We start from the raw sequence: 19,413 nt of genomic DNA, 5'->3' as shown, positions 1-19,413 counted from the left end.
CACTGCGCCCTCCTAGGCTCCCAGGCTCTAAAGCCCTAGTAGGTTAGGGATCTAGAGGGGAACCTAGTCGTCTATTAAACCGGCTAGCCCAAACTGGTACGTCCACCCCGGCCCCAAACCCCAAAACCGGACGTTCTTCAGTAGCAGCCGCGTCTACAACTGGTCCAATTCGTAATAGGTGGTGGCACCGAACCATGAATTTTTCTTATCCTAAGTTCTTCACAGCACAGTCCAACTTTTTTTTTTCTCTTTTCCTCTTACTTTTCCATCTTGAATTGAAAGCGTCTCGCTTGACTTTTTTTTTTTCCTCTCTCTTTCTTTTCTCCCTTAATTTTTTTTTTACAGTCGCCCACTCAAAATTCACAGTACATACAACATAAATACATTGGATGCCAGTTGAACAAATAAAATTAGTATTCTCTTAAGCTTAACCTTACCATGCCTATTTCTCTCTCGGTCTAATTATCCCTATCCCTATATCCTCGGTTACATTCATTTCCACTTGATTCCTGATAGGCATGAGCTTGGAAGGGTGTCTTACTATGTGATTATGAACTTTTGTTTGTTCCTTACTCACTCGCTCCAGTCAACTCCAGTCTCTCTTGAGTTCATGAGTCCTTGAGTCTCCTCTAACCTACCTAGTATAGCTACCCAGTATAAGCTACCCAGTATACTTAGCTAGGCTAAGTAACGAGTACCTATCTAACTACCTAGTGGTAGTAGACTGGTAGTAGTCTGGTACAAAACAGTGGTAGTACTAGGCAGATATACTAGGAAGATAGTAGGCTAAGTAGTAGGTAATCGATCTTGAATGATTCGATGTTCACGTTCCTTTGGATATTAATCTGATAACCAATGGATGGGATTTCTTCTATCTACCTATATATTTCAAATTCTGCCATTTTTCTATTTGGTGATCTAATAATAATACGTACTTGCTCGCTTTCTCAAGTAATGTATCTCGGACCTAAGTAGGTAAAGCATGGATGGAGGGATGTATGGATGTATGCTTGTCAATAATTTTTTTTCCTTTGCAAGGTACCTATTCCCATCATTGTCAAGCTGCAGAAAGGGTCGATCTAAGCACGACTCTACATATATGTACAGTTTCATTACATATCGAGTCGACCTACCTACTACATACCTACATAATGTAGTACTTTACCTAAGGTACCCCCTACTACCTACCCTTACTTTATGTAGGCACGGTACCTACCTAGTATCTGCTTCCCCCTACCCTACATACATACATACGTACATACATGCCTACATGCCTACATACCTACATAGACATACATACATACATACATACATACATACGTACATAACGCACATACTCACACTCACACACACACACACACACACTCGCTCTCACACACACATACATACCTACATACAACTATGTCTCTACTTATCTTCTTAGCCATACATACTAGTCCCATAAAAATATGTCCCATCGCATCGTTCATCGTTTACGTACCTATGTAGGGAAAATAGTATAAAAAAAAAGTAGACAGGTATGTATTGTCGGCCGTTGGTTAATGGGGTCATATGGGTCCATCTGCCTATATATCCTTGCCTCCTCTCCCGGGTCTGGCCCGTTGGCTTCATCTTGACGACCTTCTCCTATGTCCTCTCGAAGCCCATTGTTATCCCATCATGGCTTCTTTTCTTTAAGGGTTTTTCCTTTAGTCTGTTGTGTATTATATTCTGTTCCCGACTCTACCTCTGTCGGCCTCTGATTCACCTCGTCACGAAATCTATAGAGGTTACTTCTCCCTAGCTGGTAGATAGGACAAACTCTCGTTTTGAGGTTTTCGTTCAGGGATTCCTTCTTTCTGTCGTTTATCTGCAGTAGCTCGTTCATCGGAGATTCGCTATTCTACGCTTTAGTGACTATCGAGAGTTGCCACCGTGCGCATAGTCTCGGTTTCCTCTATTGCTCCTAATTCCACTGTCCATTAATCGCAAACTACACGTCAGGTTCGCTACCCCATCTTCGGCGCGTGACCCTCGTGTCCAAGTTCCCAGAGAACGAAATACCGGACAACTATTTAAAAAGGCAAGCCATTATATCCTACCCACCCCCTTTCATCCTCAATCATTGCCTCTCGCCCTCTGGGAAAACTCGCCACATCGGTCTCGCTTTGCAACCAAGCCATCATCGATCCGCTTCGATTCGCTTGTTGTTGTCCTCGTGGGGTCGATTCTAGGTTGTGTTTGGCGGACCCTGCGGCTCTTATAGCAACAAACTACATCTAGACTACATCCAGACTACATCTATAATACATCCCGGTCTCCTCCGCAAAACTTATTTCTTCTTTTCCCTGCCCACTCACTCACTCTTTTACTCCGTCATACCTGCCGCCCCACAGTGTAAATTTCAACAACTGACCAGTTTAGTCTTCTTAGTTGATAGATATACTTTGGGGGCTGTAACGGGGTGGTCTGTTCATGTGTCTTTTGAGGTTCATTCTGACGACCGGATCGTACACACACACACTTGCTTCTAACTCACGTCTTAACCAAGACGGGAACAATTTGCCATTGATCTCATAAGACCTTGACAATACGTTAATTACTCGTCTCTGGATTCTGTAATATCTCTATTGAGAAAAAGCATCCAGGATGGCCATCATCACTCTTCCCTCGGGTCTCCAGTACCCGTCATTCACCTTTTTATCATCACCAACGTTTTGGTGGTGTATATTCTGGGTCTTGTGGTAAGTTGGACAGAAATCGGGTTTCGGCAATTCCGCCAAAGGCAGTCTTTGGCCGATCAAATGACATCGTCACGTCAATCTTTCTAACTCGCTGATAGGATCCATCGTTATCTACGTTTAATCGTCCATTGTTTCACCCATTGGTTTTACAAATCAAAGCCAATTCCTAACAAGCCAACGTATATGTCCAACGACGTTACGGTTATCATTCCCACTATTCATAATGCCTTTGAAGAGCTTCGCCCTTCGTTAGAGAGTATTCTGGCCTGCCGCCCCTATGAACTAATCCTTATTACGACGGTGGACAAGTATGCGGCGTTGGAAAAGCTCGTCAAGACTCTATCAACTCCGAACATCCGTGTGCTGTTCACGCCTATTGCGAACAAACGACTACAGGTGTGCGAGGCGCTGCCCAAAGTTAAAACCGCAATTACCATCATGGCTGATGATGATGTCACCTGGCCGTCCACCCTCATGCCATGGATTCTTGCCCCCTTTGAGGACCCGAAGATTGGAGGGGTTGGAACTTGTCAACGTGTTCGTCGGGAGCCGGATGGATCGTTATCTACCCAGATCTTCAACTGGCTCGGATCTGCTTACATCGAGCGCCGCAATTTCGAGATCTCGGCTACGCACAACGTGGATGGCGGCACCTCTTGCATGTCCGGTCGTACTGGGGCTTACCGATCCGAAATTCTTTCAAGTCACGATTTCCTGGAGGGGTTCAAGACTGAACGGTGGCGCGATTTTATCCTCAATGCTGACGACGATAACTTTGTGACCCGTTGGTTAGTAAGCCACCAATGGAAAACTTGGATCCAATACGAGCGGGAATGCGAGATCGAGACTACCCTGGAGAATGGCCTCAAGTTCCTCTATCAGTGCTCAAGATGGGCACGCAGCAACTGGAGAAGCAACTACACAAGCCTGGTCCGGGAGAGATATGTGCTTACGTAAGTTTATAATTCTCCCTATTCCTATTCCTTATTTCTTGCCATTTTTTGCTATTTCTTCCTATTCTTCCTATTCTTCCTATTCTTCCTATTTTCTCTCCACAGTACCCCTACTAGCATGCACCCACCAGTCCCCAATAAATACGCCGGCTTTTTTACTAATTATCGTGTTATTGTTTTGTTTAGTCAACAACCATGGAGCACTTACGCCCTCCACATCGCTACGTTTACTTCTCTGGCTTTCGTCGTGGACCCTCTTTTGCTCGCCTCACTTTGGTGGGGTACCGAAGGATGGAACTTGGAAACTCGCCAACGTTGGCTCTGGGCCCAGTTCATTTACATGTTCGCATTTACCAAGGTCGTTAAGTTAGTTGGTCTCTTTCGACGAAACCCGAGCGACATCATCTTTCTACCGCTCTCCATTATGTTCGGTTACTTTCATGGGTTAATCAAACTTTACGCATTGTTAACCCTGAATATGGTAGGGAATGTCCAAAATACAGGTTTTCAGACATCACCAGCTGACTTTAATCACAGACCTCATGGGGCAGCCGACCTGATGGTGATGCTAACGATGCAGTACGTATGGCTCGTCGCCCTAGAAGCAGCGACAGCCTGGCGACACCTCGACCCCGATCAGACGATCTTGATCGTTTCCTTAATCACCGAGCGCGAAGCACGCGAAGCTCGCGCAACACCCGTATCTTCTCAGAGAAAGATGCGCTTCTCGAGAGTGGGAACGAGATGTCGGCAATCACTGTGGTCGCCGGATTGTCGTAATGGTTCGCGGGGGTTTGATCTGTTGTGGTCCTATTATCCGGCTATTTTATACGGATGATCCAAGGGACTCAACAAAATACAAAACATTACGCATTTTTTACGATTCATGAACGTTATATCTATGATCCATTTCACTTTTCACTGAAAAGGGCATTATCGGAAGAGGTCAAAACGGTACTCTCATGCGATATACGATATACGATATACGGCTGCTTACCTGAAATACGGATAGCGGCCAGCAAAGAGCTTTCAGGCTATAAGACGGTATTTGTCTTCGGATATTTGGACGGTTATTCTGCCATCACAAAAGTTCCTAGTCCTGACCTTCGTCGAGGCGGCGGAGATGGGGGGATCCCATCAAAACCCATGGTAATGAAAGAGTTTACAAGGCTCGGAGTATAGCATAACATGCAGCGAATGAGTTAATGGCACTCGTATTCGCAGGGTTACGGTGCGATATTTTTAATGAGGAGGCTCCTACAGGACGGGCAGGTAGCATATTCCTTTTCCTTTTTCCCCTCCTTATTTGTTTCTCGCATCGCATATTTGGCATGCAGCATTTTCACTCTCGGCTTCTACCTAAGAGAAAAAAAATATGGATGGTACGGTTTAAGTGAGAAGACTTAAAGGACGTTCTGGTTGGAGGGCAAAAATAGGGATAGATTGTGACTCTAGTCTGCATGGATGTCTTCGGATTCCTCATAGATGTATTAGAGGGGCATCATTCGAGACCAATGCGAGGCCGAAAAAAATAAATATTTTTTTCTTCTGAAGGGGTCCTCTTTTTTTTTTTTTTTTTTTCTCCCTCTGTTCTTTTTTCACATGTAACTGCGAAATTGGGCATTGGCTGGCCAAAAGGAAAAAAAAGGTGCGTAGTATTGCATGCTGTAGTAAGACTTTTGATGTGATGGATGCCACCTCTACTTGGGATACCAGGCTCGACGAGGAATACCACCTTGGGAACCTAACCCGCTCCCCATCCTACCGATCCGACACCCCCGCGACATGCCAACGTCAGGTCGTGCAACGGATACAGGGACGACGCGGCATATACAAAATGCAACCACGCACCGACGCGAGATCAACCACCGGAGCCATTCATCAGGAGACCTGGCGTTATGCACCACCCACAGTGACGATAATTGCAGCAGTAACAGTAACAACGACAGCAACGGTAACAGTCACAATAACGACAACAGCAACAACTTATTTAGGGGGGTTTACCATAAAGGAGCTATGTAGGTACTAGGTACCTATTTAGCTAGTACCTACCTAGTCCTACTTAAGGGATGGATGTAGTAAGAAGTACCCAGGGGTAATCACATCTACAAATGTCAGCAGGTCCAGCAGGCCCAGCTGAAGAACAAGCGCTGCGCCTCCCCCCAGCCCTTTCGATGTTGCCAAGGCCAGAGGCTCTGTCTGTAGAAGCTCATAGGCTCCTTTGCGACCCAGTCGGAGAGCTTGACGACTCGTTTACGCCCCGGCATATTGTGGCACTTGACTCTTTGGAAATATGTATCAGCTGGCTGACGTGAGCCATATTTGGTAGGTATTGTACATTAGTTATTGCCCTACGGGCTATCATTCGTCGCTCGGTAGCCGAGTCTAGACCGTCTACGGTTTACCGCATTCTACACCTTACGCGGAATTGCTCAGATAATAGGTCGCCGTTTGAAGGACGGGAAAGTACAATACATCCAACTAGATACCGATCTATCCTATCCTACATATCGGCTCGGGAACATATCTACTTGGGTAACTAGGTACCTTTGCCGAAATATGGAGTTATCAAACACTTATTATCTGGGTACTTTTTACACATACTATGTTGGTACATACATTAGACCAACTCCAGTTATATGTTGTATGCATCGTGCTTTTTACAACACGCCGGTCATTTTCCGGACCTTGCCTACCTACCTACCCTACATACCTCTAATGTACCTTACTTAGGTAGGTAAAACTACCACTCCGAATCCATGGATACCTACTGTCGTAGTCAAGAAATATGTACATAAGATTATCACTACCGGGTTCGTCTGCCGGCTACCCATTCCCAAGGTTTAGGGAAATCCCCGGGCAGCGGGGGGGGGGGGGGACGAAGGATTTCCATACTCAGATCTTGGGTCCCTCTCTCTCTCCCATTCTCCGGAGCGACCTTCTTCAATAAGAATAAGCGAACAAGTCAGAAAAGCCGTTCAAACCTGGGGCCCGGGAAACGCTATGCAAGATGGCTGGCTGGTTGGGAGGGGGGGACTTTTCGGAGCAGAACCAAAGAGAGATGCCAATGGGCATTACTAAGAGGAGTGAGAAGTAAGAGGAAGAGGAATGGCGTCCCACTTGTTCTCACGTTAACCTCCTAGCCTAGTCCCATGCACGTTAGCACCAGCTCTGTAAGTCTGGGTAAGGACTGCCTTTGTTAATTAATATGTATAACCTAGGTATCTAGGGTAGGCCGAACCTCGCCTCCCCGCAATTCCATCTGGATTCGTGATCGTGCGTGCTTTCGAACGTTACCTGGGTTTCTGGTTACATGGATTACCTGTATTGTTGCCTTCCCCTAGTCGACGTCCGCGGATGCTGTAATTAATAATCTGAACTTCCCCTAAGCATGAGCTACCTACAAGCTAGCTACACGTAGGTATTTTCTTTTCCACCTGCCGAGCTGCTTTCCTAGGTAATGGGACACAACCTAGGCAAGATAGCTAGTGAACTTATTTTCCGGATCTACTGCACAGGATTCATCATTACAGTGAAAGGAGAAGGCTGTATAGGGATACGATGGCGTATGTAGGCTCGGTCTAGTGCCCACATAGCAGCCGCATGCTAGTTCGGCTACTTTTTTTTTTCAACACGCACGCACGCACGATCCACGTTCGTTGGAATTCCTCCGGACTACTAGCGAGAGCAAGGCAATGGAGGTAGGAGCCCGCCCGGCCTCGGTCTCGGTCTCTTCGGACATGAAGATTACCTAACCACCTATTTACTGTACAATACAGTAGATACCAACAACCAACTCACTGACTTACTTTCCCTGTCCCTGCTTCCGTCTCTCGCTTTCTGTCTCTCACCTTCCAAAAATAAAATAAAGACCATGACAATGAATTATTGCAGATAAAAGGAGGCTTTGACGTAATACCTATACATACCTCCATAGGTTAGGTATATCTCCACGAGTGGCTTAACTAGGTAACCCGAGCCAGTTCCATTAGTTACCTACCTACCCACCTACCCAGGTGCCTACCTAGTAGCTTTATATTTTGACTGACGTTCGTTTGTGTCACCCGCAGAGAAAGAAACGAAAAAGAAACAGGGAGATAAACCCACGATCCCACCACGGCGGTGCGGATGGAAACTAATTTAGGAAAATAAAGGTCGCTCCTTATTCGAGCGAGGATTACCCATGAGAGGCTACGTGCATGTCTTGGGTCTTGGCAGTTGATCCCCAAGCCAAGCTCCCCCCCAACCAAAGCAGCCCCCCCCAAGCTCCCATCTCCATCTCCATCTCCATCTCCATATCCGTCCAATCACCCCTGCGAAGAATGTACATACATATTGTGCTCAAGGTATATATGCCGAGGTAGCTATTGGAGGTTTTTATTGTATTCGGCGATCTATCGCGCATGGCATTATTTCTTGTACATATCTAGGCATCGTATCGGCGCCCTTTGATCCCCTGATCTGATGTAGGCCAAAGATGTTGTTAGGGCTTGGTATATGCGCAAACCGACCAACCGACTCAGTTAGTGCAGTGTAAGTAGTACTGCACGATATAATAGTACAGATATGTTTCAACTACATATTTACGCTAATGTTCAACGCCTACGCCAATGCGATATCACTCGCAGGTGCGACGACACTAATGTACTGCGCTGAAGGGGTGCTGTATGTAAATTAATGTAATATGTGTGCACTATATGTATGTATGTATTGTACATACCTACATACATATATGTGTAATGTGTAAGTGTGTGTGTGGGTGTGTGTATGTATGTGGGAAGGGGGACAAGGGGGGGAGGGGAGGGAGGGAGGGGGGGTGACACAACCTACCTTACCTTACCCTCACCACCAAGGATTGGAGTGGTTCGTAGGATGGGACAGCAGGCCCTCATGCTCTCGTTCGCCGGCTCGCTCGCGGAATACTGCTGCCGGCATTAGTGAACATTCATCGCTCCTAGGTATGTGCCGGGGTTGGTGGCGAAACGCGACCACTGCACTGCGCGAGCGCGCGTTGTGTGTTGTCCCACCATATCCATATGGCTTAACTATGTCTGTATGTATGTATGTACATCAGTAAGTAACCTAACCTAGGCAAAATGATGTATCGATCGTCAAGTTTTTTTTTGGTTTTTTTTTTGGTTTCCGGGGTTGCGGGAAAGGGGGGGTTGGTCGAGCAACGGGGGTTTCGAAGAGAAAGGGAAACAACGACGTCAAGAATGCTCCCCAGAGACGTCATGGAGCTGTTCGGCAAGTAACGAAAAATAGGTGCGTGCGTGCGTTCGGCGGAAAGCCGAGGGACCCAAGGAAAGAAAGGATCGGTCACGATGTCGATCTCGATTTTTTTTTTTTTGGCGTTGCTTAACTACCCTTACCAACGTTTCGCGTGAGATGGGGGTTGTTGCTCAGAAAACCAGGTTAGCGAAGAGGAAAGGGGAGAAAAAAGGGCTGACGAGAGAACGGATTAGCAGCGAAGGGCCCATGGTCGTGTCCACCCCAGGATCCCGGCAATGAAGCACTTGACCCCCCTGCTAGCCTGAGATCCCAAAGTGATCTCCTCCAAGGACTCTCCTCGATCGACGATCACATCGGTGGAATATGTACCTCGCTACTGGAAAGGTTACATAGGTGTGGGTAAGCAGGTAGCTAGGTAGGTAGGAATCGTAGGATAGGCTGGTAGGTGCTAGGTAGGTAGGAGGGATAGGTAATATAGGTACCTATATAGGTTAATGTACCTTACTGTACGTCTGATAGGTATGCTAATATAGGGGGTGTGCAGCCGAAGGGTGGGAGATGCAGATTATGACGATCCAAGACCTTGATCTTGACATGATTATGATGACCTCTTAACTACATTCAGTAATAATACATATGATACCTACCTAGGCTATGTATAGGTAGGTAGGCAAGTCTCAAATAGGGAACTATACACAGCTTGACAGCTCTCAGGGCTGAGACACTACACCCTCTCTGTATCTCCGGGTTTCATTCTCGCTAAGTCCATGCAGATACCTACAGTACCTACCCACCTATAACCTATAACCTATAGCCAAGCATGTATTTCGTTGTACAACTATTTGCAAGACTAGTGCAAGTCAACTAGCAAGACAACCTTCATATATGTATGTATGTATGTAGGTAGGTAGGACCTGGTAGGTAGGTAGGTAGGTACCAAGATATGTAGGTATGTACTATGTATGTGCGAGGAATAACCAAGCAGCACTAATTCCTTGTCTTCCCACAGAGACTTTCCGCACATGTCGTCCTACATACATCTACATGTAACTAGGCCTACAGACTTACACGCGAGAGGGTATAGCGCATGTAGCGTAATGTACTGCGTAGTCTAAAGTAGTACTACCGAGCGCCAATGTGGACTACGGCGCCGCGCTAATCACGAACCACGAGAAAAACCCTGGACGATGTGCAACCTCGCGAGCCGCGCTTAACCTCATCCTCTCGGACCTGCGTCCACGATCCTGCACGATTTTACAAATAAGGTGCATGGTAGGGTGACAGGGGGGTGAAGGAGGGAGGAGGAGGGATATGGGGCTCAGGGAGGGAGTATGTATGTATGTATGTATGTACTATATGTAAAAGGAAAAGGAGGGGGCGTGTTAAGTTTTCGTTTAAAAAGTTCAGGCGGGCATGTCTCTATCGAAACCCCTCTAGCTCTCCCTCGAATAGGTACCGCGCTCCATACCTTTTCATAGGGAGTATTGGAGAGTGTATCCCGCATCATGGTGTACCGCACCGTACCGTACCCAGCTGGATCGGGGAGTGTTGCAACGGAACACGAGGAAAAAGGAGAGTTGGGGAAGGACGAAGAAGGGGGTTACTATAACACGGGACTGCTAAGAGCTGCTTTTGAGTGCATATAACTGCCTAACTTAAACAACCAACCTACCTACCTACCTACCTACCTACCTACCTGTACGAAAGGCCCTCCTGTAGGTGAGATATCGTAAAAATTTCCCCAACTTTCTCTCCAACAAAACAGAATGCGTGGGCAACGATGATCACGATGACGACAGAAGGCGAACGGAGAGGGTTGGATTCGAAATCTCAATTAATCTCGTACGAGACAGGCAGATCGAGATTGTCTCGGAGGATCGACTTCGGCTTGGTAGGCCGTTTTTTCTTCATTTCCTATCCGAGACAACAACGTGGTAGTTAGCTCTCGCGTGCTTCATTCCTATACTTGGGTACATTGTCTACCAAAGTAGAACGAACTACTACTACATGTAGTAGTTACTTAGTAAGTATATCCACATACCTCCAGTTATACTCAAGACTGACTTTACCTACCCAAGTTAGGTACCTACTAGGTATGTATGTATAGGCATATAATATATTGAATAGGTATGTACCTACATATACTATTTGGTAGGTATTGAAGCACATAACAAGCGAGATGTTACATGATGGATTGCACACTAATAATTACAGTGGAATGGGGGAAGCTCGTGTTGGTGTATGCAAAGAGGAGGAAAACATATCCATCTGCATCACCGAATTATTTAAATTAACAACAGCTTTCGATGCAATGCAGCTAAGACACATGAAGTTGAAGTCATCACATCTCACAATGATATTTTTAGGCATGTCAAAAATTTTAACAATCTTTTTTTTTTTCCTGAAAAAAAAAAAACCTTTCTTCCGACAACATACTCCCTAGCGTACATACATCCGAATTCTTCAAGAAAGAAACGCAGTAGTAACTAACTAATACTATGTTACCAATGACCACTTTTCTACCCCCCTGACACTTTAACTACACGTATGTACCTAGCAACTACCGCATCTGAAGTACATAATAGAAAGGAGCGCTAAATACTCGGTATCGCTATGAGACCCCCTGTCCCTTTTCTATGTCGAAGATCTGGCCTTGATCTCCTAGTATGGGTCCTTAGACGGACGTCATGCATGAAATGCGGATCGGAAGAAAGTAACCTTAGCATAGTACTATAATATGTATGCACCTAGGTAGGGTAGGTAGGTACTAGGTAGGGAGGTGGTGCGTAGAGAGAGACTCTTCAGCGTAACGGGCCCTTGGTGTAACCATACGCAGACCATAAATTCAGGGATTTTTTTTTGGGAGGGGGGGGGGGGGGGGGGGGGGGATGGACTGCTATGCTCATACATAAATAGTAAGGTAGGTATCAAGCTGCTAGGGAAAGGTATGTATTGGCATTGTAGGTAGGTAGGTATGTACCAAAGTTGGGGGTTAACCCGTTGTCCATTGCCTAAAAATGGCGCCCCCCCCCCTTTCCGGAAACACCCCCCCTATTCCCTCATTGGGGTGATTTTCCTCGGCCCTAGTTAATCTGAATCAAACTTCAATAATGTTCCGTTTAGCCTCGAATCCTAAAGAATCTAACGGGTATGACATCTACCTCATGCATGCCCTGTTGTAGATCTTGGTGGATGGAGCTTGGCGGTTTAGTACATACATACCTATGTAATCAAGCGTTCGCGAAAAGGAAAACGACTAGGTATAGACAGCTTTTAGGTACGTGCCGCCGGCGCTTTACGCGATGTGGAGATAGATCGGTCTCTCTAGTGTCTTGATACTCGCTTGGCTACCTGTCCATGTATTTGATCAGCTACCTAGCTACGTATTTTGGCGAATACGCGCTACGAAGAACAGTTCGGATGTTTTCACAGGTATAATTGCGCGTTACAGTCTGGTAGTGCCGATTTCCCACCGGTTAAGATCTTAGAGCGATCTCATGAGATTTGCGGGCATCGGAAGTATCTTCCACAAGCTCGCGATACCTATGGCATGATGATGTAGTCGCTAGATAAGGAGTACCTACATACATACATACATACATACATACATGTGTGACTAGCGAGTATGTAATATGTATGTATTGACGGCAAGACTAACAGTCTAGATGATCTGATCACATCATTAAGCTTATCAGACCCGACCCGACGACCCAGCTTCATGGAACCACACGGCGGATGCTGGCCACCCGCTGGCCACCCGCACGGGGTAACAAGCGAGATCTAGATAGACCTAGAGCACGATCTAGACCTCTGGGGACCAATCTGGGGAACGACATCCGTCCGCGATACTGTTACCTACCTATGTAAGTATCTACGATGCGGTTCACTTAACCTATCTAGACCCAGTATACTTAATACTTTGGTGCCGTCACTTCTCACCTGCATGTACAGATCTGTTTCTATAACACATACGCAAAGGAGAAATATAGCTTAGGTAATCTAACGAATTTATAACCGGCGTGAAAATTGAAATATCTTAATGTTATCTCTCACTTCGAACACCCGAGTAACACGCTCTCTCAGCTCTAGATTGGTCTTTCGAAGAGCTATACACGACAACATTCCGTCACCCGATATTCATCTCTATAGTGTTGGCCTTATCTATGGACTATTCGCCTTCCTAGGCAGGCTAGCTGGACTTTTTGTCTCATTTGAAGATACATGGAACCTGCCAGTTGCGAACAGAATATCACGGCGTTGATTCGTTCCGCAGCATCTAGACTATAGGTCTTTGTGTGAAATGATGGGTCAACATGCTATTAGTTGGCCTAGCCTAAATGTGAGTTATATTATTCTTGTTGGTTCTTTATACTCTGGGTATGTGATCTATTTATGTCAGTGCTACCTACTCAAGACATTTTGCGATAACTGAAGACTTCAGGGTTCGAACCTTATGATTGGAATCAACGGTACCAGCTACTGAGTTCAAAGCCTAGATGGCTAATGGACGTTTAAGAAAACTTGATGATATTCATCTGGTGGTGAGTGGAAGTACAATGCCCTCAAATAGAGAACTGGATAGGGGGGTATTTCTTATGGTCATAATGTAACACCAGAACTTCTATTTTAAGACAACCAATCAAGGGGAACTACCTCGAATAGCTCATCTAAGACTTTGGTTGACGAGAGTCTAGGATAATACAAACGTTCTCATTATGAATTAGTTAGAGAAAATGAACATGTGAGTCCTCGGCAAGTACTGACAATTGTAGCCTCAGGACCATCGAATCACCCCCTTAAGAATAATTCATTATTACTGGGTCCCTGCTTAGCTAGGGTTATGATTAAGAAATCTATTATTGGGGGATAAGGTTATATGTCAAAAGAATACTCATAAGTAAGTAGCCTTGTCTCAAATGACCATAAATGTACGTGATTGGACTGAGAGATCGGGGACCAACCAGATGCATATGAGTTTGGAAGTCTGTAATTGGCTTTGGAAGATGAGCCTCATTCTCTTAGTTAGTGGTTAAAGCCTTACGAGTTAGGGGTATAAGCGTTTGGAACTCTCAGTAAAAGAATCCCCAACGAAAGGGTTTACAACTTAACTAATACCTATTTACAAAGCTTTTTGATTGGTACGACTTGCTTGCCTTGTACATCGCAGAAGGGATAAAGTGGAAGAAGTGAACCATAAAAGACTTTGATTCACGCCTGAGGCATTTCCAGTGCACCGTGGCAGAATTATATCACGACAATATTGTGAGGTAAACCTGCCCCCAAAGTCTTTCACGATACACTTCCATCTCACCTCACTAACAGTCTGTAGCCAAATAACATGTATACAAACAAATACATCCAAGTACATCCATCCACCCAACCTGAAATCCATCTCCCTGTTTGGGCGAAGAGAAAGAAAATTCCCCATAGGTCTGGAAGGTGGCGAACAACCTGCCAGCCCGACCCCTTACGTATATCCCACGTTAGACGAACGTAAGATTCCTGTACGACATCCATTTCGCGATGGGGCGCCCACCCAGTTTCGTTACACGTTACACAGCATGAACGGCAAACCAAACCGAACGACGAGGGTTTTTTTGACTGGCATGTGATGTTATTGTGAGTGAGTGATTGAAAAAAAAAGCTTATTGTTTAAAGGGCGTCCTCTCCTCTCGGCCCGGATTCGTGTCCGTGCCAATTAGGGAACTCCCCTGCCCTCCGGACTTGGTTAAAGGGATGTTGGTTTACCTAGTTGTCTAGCTGATTTTGGATGTTCTTTAAAGGTGTTGTTAATTTAAAGAATGAAGACGAAGAGGGAAGGCTCATTATGGCTTAGTTGTACCTTAATGACTTCCTCATTCGTGAGATCTGAATATGAGGATTTGGTGGTGTAGGATGCTATTAGATGGCAATGCTCTTCAATGTAGAATGATTGTTAATGTGGGTGGAATATATCTCCTAACCTTAGATATGTACCTAAGGCATTCATGACCATCCGTTTACAGTGACTTAACCTTAGAAAGAAAAGGGCGGGCTATGCATTCTAACCTAGGAATATATCAGCCTTATATCGAGCTTATAGAAGTTTATTGCCATGAGTATTAGTAAATGCCTAAGTAAACTTTATTCGAGCGACTACAACACATCATGCGATGGATTATTCATTTATTAACTTTGTGCAGTGATATATCATAAACATATCTAGATAGATCGTCTCTTTGGGATATATTATTGTCTCTCACCCTCACCACTAGATTAACGTGCACATAGGATAGCTTCTTGCTCTCATACCCCGAATGTAAAAGGTCTGAGCTCAAAAAGGGGGCGTATATGACATGAATTTAAGAGAACATCTTACAGAGGTAATGCTGATAGGCTTTCAGATGTAGTCTACGGAAACACGGGACCAAGTAGGATGGTCAATTGTTTGTATAGTGAACAATGAGTATCAGGAAAAATAAGCCTGCCCCTGAGAAAAGCTATCTTGCTCATTTCCGCTAACCTAGATATGATACACATGACGAGTTGATGATCTGGCTAACTAGCATAACCTTATTCTCACAACAACGACTCTTCTCATTTCTCATGGACTACTGATATAAGATAAACTTGGTCAGCAAAAACTACCTAGAATATCTCATTGACATCGTCAGACTTGTCGCCTGAACAAAGTCGATGATTCTTCCTTTTTTGAACAAACGGCACCCCTAACATAAAAAAGCAAAGCAAAGCTGTTAAAGCTCAAGAGTAAGCCATGGACTACCTGGGTAGATATCTAGCCAACAGTTATCACCACATACAGTGATAGACTTTTCCAGAACAGAGAAAATTATACCTTTCATCACACCGCCTCATCCAAGGGACCAAACCAACATCTAACCCACCCCCCCCAAACCCCTATTACCACGAGACAAGATCATCACCCTGCTGCAAAAGATCTACCCAACGGCTAGCCAAAACAAATACTGCTACATGTATACGCAGCTTCTATAGGTAGTCTCCGGGGAGATGTCAGAGATCCTCGCGGAACAACAATAGACCTTGTTCCACATCTTCTAGGTTCCGCCCGTGACAGTTGCGGCAGTCAATAGTACTCAAGGTAAGAAAAGGATACCTACCTCGTCACAGAGTCAACACCACGTACCTGCCTACCTAGGTGCCTAGCAATAAGTAAAGAGTTCAGAGGATAGCATACATACGTAGCGGGAACCTCCTACTCAGGAGAATCGTTCTAAGCTTCATCCAATGAATCCACGCACCCCGATGATAAAAACCACGAGTCTTAAATGAACATAACTAGGTAGCTATCCCTTTATAACTAGATTTATTCTAGGCTAGGTAGGTACATCGCTGGGTGCCTAGGTAGGTAGTATACACAACAACCCCCATTTATCGAACCACGGCACAAGGCACTATCCCGAAGACTTATCACAACATCGTTGTCATCGCTGTCATCGTCGCTGTCGTTGTCCCGCGAGGCGTTCTTCCCAACACCCTCCCCCCCCCCCCAATTTTTTTTTTGGATAAATGCAACTACGAGGGCGATAGAATATATACGCGATATCCTCCTCGCCCCAGCCAGCCTCCGGACATGCGCTGGATACCTACTCAGGTACCTACTTACTAACAAGCAGCTTCTTCAAAAACCAGAAACCCAGTCACTCCGGAACCCTAGGATAACCACCCACTCCCTCCCTTCCTTCCTTCCTTTCTCACCTCCCCTCTCCCTATCTAGGTACCTACCTAAGTACACGCCACACTAGGTAGGTTAAGGCTATCCGCTCAACGCCGACCTGCCTAACCAGGTATGTGCATACCTAAGCATGATATCAAGAGAAGAACCAAACTTAGTCAGCTACCTAGCTGGTTAAGCAGGTACCTACTCAACAAGAACAACACCGTGACGATGCTGCTATCATGCGGGTACTGATCATCTAGGCGCCCGGCAACCAGCCAGTGGTAAGAAACCAAGTCTACCGGATACATCATGTGGGCAGATACCTACATACCTAGCCAAACCAGAGCAATAGGTAGCCGATGTTACTGATATCATATCGACCTGGAGGTAGGTACCGCCTTCCCTCTTCCTGCGCGGCTTCCAGGAGAAGGAATCGAAACCATTTATCTCATAGACAAGTAGGCAGACAACTTCACACTCACATTCACGCACGAACTGATTAAACACCATGATCATTCCCAACACACACACACACACACACACATATATATATATATATATATAAGCACACATAGATCATGCCAATCGGGATAGATCGATTCGCTCGCTTCAACAAATCTAGTTAAGTTACGACTCTCATCAAATCATATCATATCATATCATTTCCCATATCTTCTCACCTTCTCACCTTCTCACCTTCCACCAGGAAAGATAAGAGAGATGATAGGTCATAAAAAAACAAAGGTAAAAGGAGCTCTACCAATGATTTCTCATAAAGTTCCGTGATTCTCTTTCATTTTCACATCAGGCCAGTTTTGTCTGAACCCCCCCTCATCCTTCATCAACTGGCTCATTGACTACCTAGATGATCATTGCCTTTCATAATCTACCCCCAATCTTCCTGCCAGCTGGACCATCGTCAAGTCAATCGGAGATGGTCTGAGCGCCCTCAAATGCGTCGCTGGGGTCAAGCGTAACCCATCCCTTGACCGAGCCCGCCTCGATGCAGATCATGTTCTTGAAGCCGTCTTTGGGCTCGAAGTCGCCCATGCCAGCAGCCTTGTCTGTCCAGGGGTTCCACACGACAACGTCCTTAAGGTTGTCGCGTACGATGTTGAAAACTGTCTCCCCCTCCTCTGTGATAATCACGGGCTTTGTGGGATCCGTGGCCGGCGAGTATACCCTGTCTGTTTCGCCCGCAATGGTAATGGCGCCTGATTGCTTCTTCGCTTGGGCAGCATCCACCTTGTCAACGTAGTCCGAGCCTTCGAGGCCGGTCACTTGAATCTTGGTGATGTCCTGTGGGGCGCATTGAATGTTAGCTGAATCTCGTCACAGACATGTAGCGGGTGCGCGGAGAAAATATAAGAGATATATACGTACGCTAATCCTCAAGTAAGTGTGCATCAAGACCTGGAACTCGATGGGCTGATCACCATCATTAGTAATGACGATGCTAGTACCCAAGTGTTCCGGAGTCAGGGTGACGCTGTAGATGATGGAGAAGGTGTATGGCCATAGGGCTTTGGTATTGTCGTCGAGTGTGTTGGACGAGAGACCGAAATCAAGCTTGACGGAGCTATCAGACGCACCGGCTGACTCGGAGCTCGATTTGCCTAGGAATTCCCAGCGCGAGGTACGCGCAAATCCGTGCTGGGGAAGCTTCGCAGTTGCGGCGTGGTCAGGCGATGTACCAAATACCTAACGATCAATCGCACGATGTTAGCAAGTAGCTTCCCGCATTGTAAGTTGCGCGCACTGTTTGCGACAGGTAGGTAAAATACAGGCACAGATATGGATATAGATACAGATATAAAAAATAAAACAAGGTTTAAACACCAGGAGGTGAAAAAGCACAACTTACAGGAAAGACAAGAGGAATTCCGCCTCGTACGGGTTTGGATCCGTCAAGTTTGGCGGCATCGGACCGCCAGAGCCTTTCTGTTCCGAAGCGGTCTTTCCAGCTGGTGACGGTAGCGCCATACAATAGCACCTCTACACTATCACCAGTGGGTAAGACGGCGATAACGCGCGAATTACCATGAGAGAAGTGAACTTGGGGTTGAGGCGGTAGACCCGGGGTGGTGGCCAAGGCCATAGGTTTGTTACGTCGGTCAACCATTGTCGTAAGTTGATTAGGTAGGTAGTTAGGTGTTCTAGTTGCGAATGCGAAGCTTTAGCAAAGTACCAGGGTAGGTATTGTTAAATTAGGCAGGTAGATGAGTAGGCTAGATGGTTTGGAGTAAGTAAATAGGTAGCTAGGAACTAGGAATATTGTTTGTCAAGTGCCCAGGTGGTGATGTAAAGAAAGGTTGATGAGGCACGAAGATGGACAAGGAACATTGAAGTCATGTCATGGCGGGGTAAAAAGAGGTTAAAGTAAATATAATCCCGTACTGCTGGGTTCTTGTTGGTGGGGTAATCGCTAATCGTATTTGACGATTGACGGCAAGAACAACTGGACAAGGGCTATTTATATTTCAATGTTGGATTTTACTTACTACTGTGAAGGTACCTTAGGTAACTTCAAACAGGTACCTTTAAACTTCCAAGCTTTCTTTTTGAAATATAGTACGCATCAATACCTTTTATGTCAATAGAGTAATAGAATAATATATGTAGATGCTGGGGAGACGATGGACGATGGTTTATTATAAAGAGCCTCGGAGAATTAAAAGTGCACATCGGCACCTACGTACCAACCTACAGTACCTAGTATTATTAGTTGTAATAAGTTGAGCTATGGACAGTAAGTATAGGTACCCTAGGTAGTTAAGGTATACCTATTACCTAGGCTACCAGGTACATAGTAGCAGTGTCACAATAC

The 19,413-nt window shown here is 45.6% G+C and overlaps 3 protein-coding genes across 3 annotated transcripts; 1 reads left to right on the top strand and 2 right to left on the bottom strand.

Annotated features, from left to right (window-relative positions):
- The first annotated feature begins 2,059 nt into the window (after nucleotides 1–2,059).
- GGS25DRAFT_462912 (glycosyltransferase family 2 protein) lies at nucleotides 2,060–4,669 on the top strand. The gene is made up of 5 exons (XM_049258946.1): nucleotides 2,060–2,062; nucleotides 2,404–2,723; nucleotides 2,822–3,676; nucleotides 3,863–4,157; nucleotides 4,214–4,669. The coding sequence occupies exons 2-5, from the start codon at nucleotides 2,629–2,631 to the stop codon at nucleotides 4,454–4,456; spliced, it is 1,488 nt and encodes a 495-aa protein (XP_049113384.1). The 5' UTR covers nucleotides 2,060–2,062; nucleotides 2,404–2,628; the 3' UTR covers nucleotides 4,457–4,669.
- Nucleotides 4,670–10,562: 5,893 nt separating this feature from the next.
- Nucleotides 10,563–11,758, bottom strand: GGS25DRAFT_508406 (uncharacterized protein). The gene is made up of 3 exons (XM_049262475.1): nucleotides 11,123–11,758; nucleotides 10,987–11,059; nucleotides 10,563–10,931 (listed from the first exon to the last, which is right to left on the bottom strand). Exons 1-3 carry the CDS (start codon nucleotides 11,276–11,278, stop codon nucleotides 10,912–10,914), a joined length of 249 nt encoding a protein of 82 aa, XP_049113383.1. The 5' UTR covers nucleotides 11,279–11,758; the 3' UTR covers nucleotides 10,563–10,911.
- Nucleotides 11,759–17,119: 5,361 nt separating this feature from the next.
- Nucleotides 17,120–19,316, bottom strand: GGS25DRAFT_508387 (galactose mutarotase-like protein). Its single transcript, XM_049262474.1, has 3 exons — nucleotides 18,451–19,316; nucleotides 17,970–18,287; nucleotides 17,120–17,885 (listed from the first exon to the last, which is right to left on the bottom strand). The coding sequence occupies exons 1-3, from the start codon at nucleotides 18,706–18,708 to the stop codon at nucleotides 17,511–17,513; spliced, it is 951 nt and encodes a 316-aa protein (XP_049113382.1). The 5' UTR covers nucleotides 18,709–19,316; the 3' UTR covers nucleotides 17,120–17,510.
- Between the last annotated feature and the right edge of the window lie 97 nt (nucleotides 19,317–19,413).

The sequence above is a fragment of the Hypoxylon fragiforme genome (assembly GCF_022984875.1).
Source record: "Hypoxylon fragiforme strain CBS 206.31 chromosome Unknown GGS25scaffold_9, whole genome shotgun sequence".
NCBI lineage: Eukaryota > Fungi > Ascomycota > Sordariomycetes > Xylariales > Hypoxylaceae > Hypoxylon > Hypoxylon fragiforme.
The sequence above is the reverse complement of the archived record's forward strand: the minus strand, read 5'-3'. Positions and strand labels throughout refer to the sequence as shown.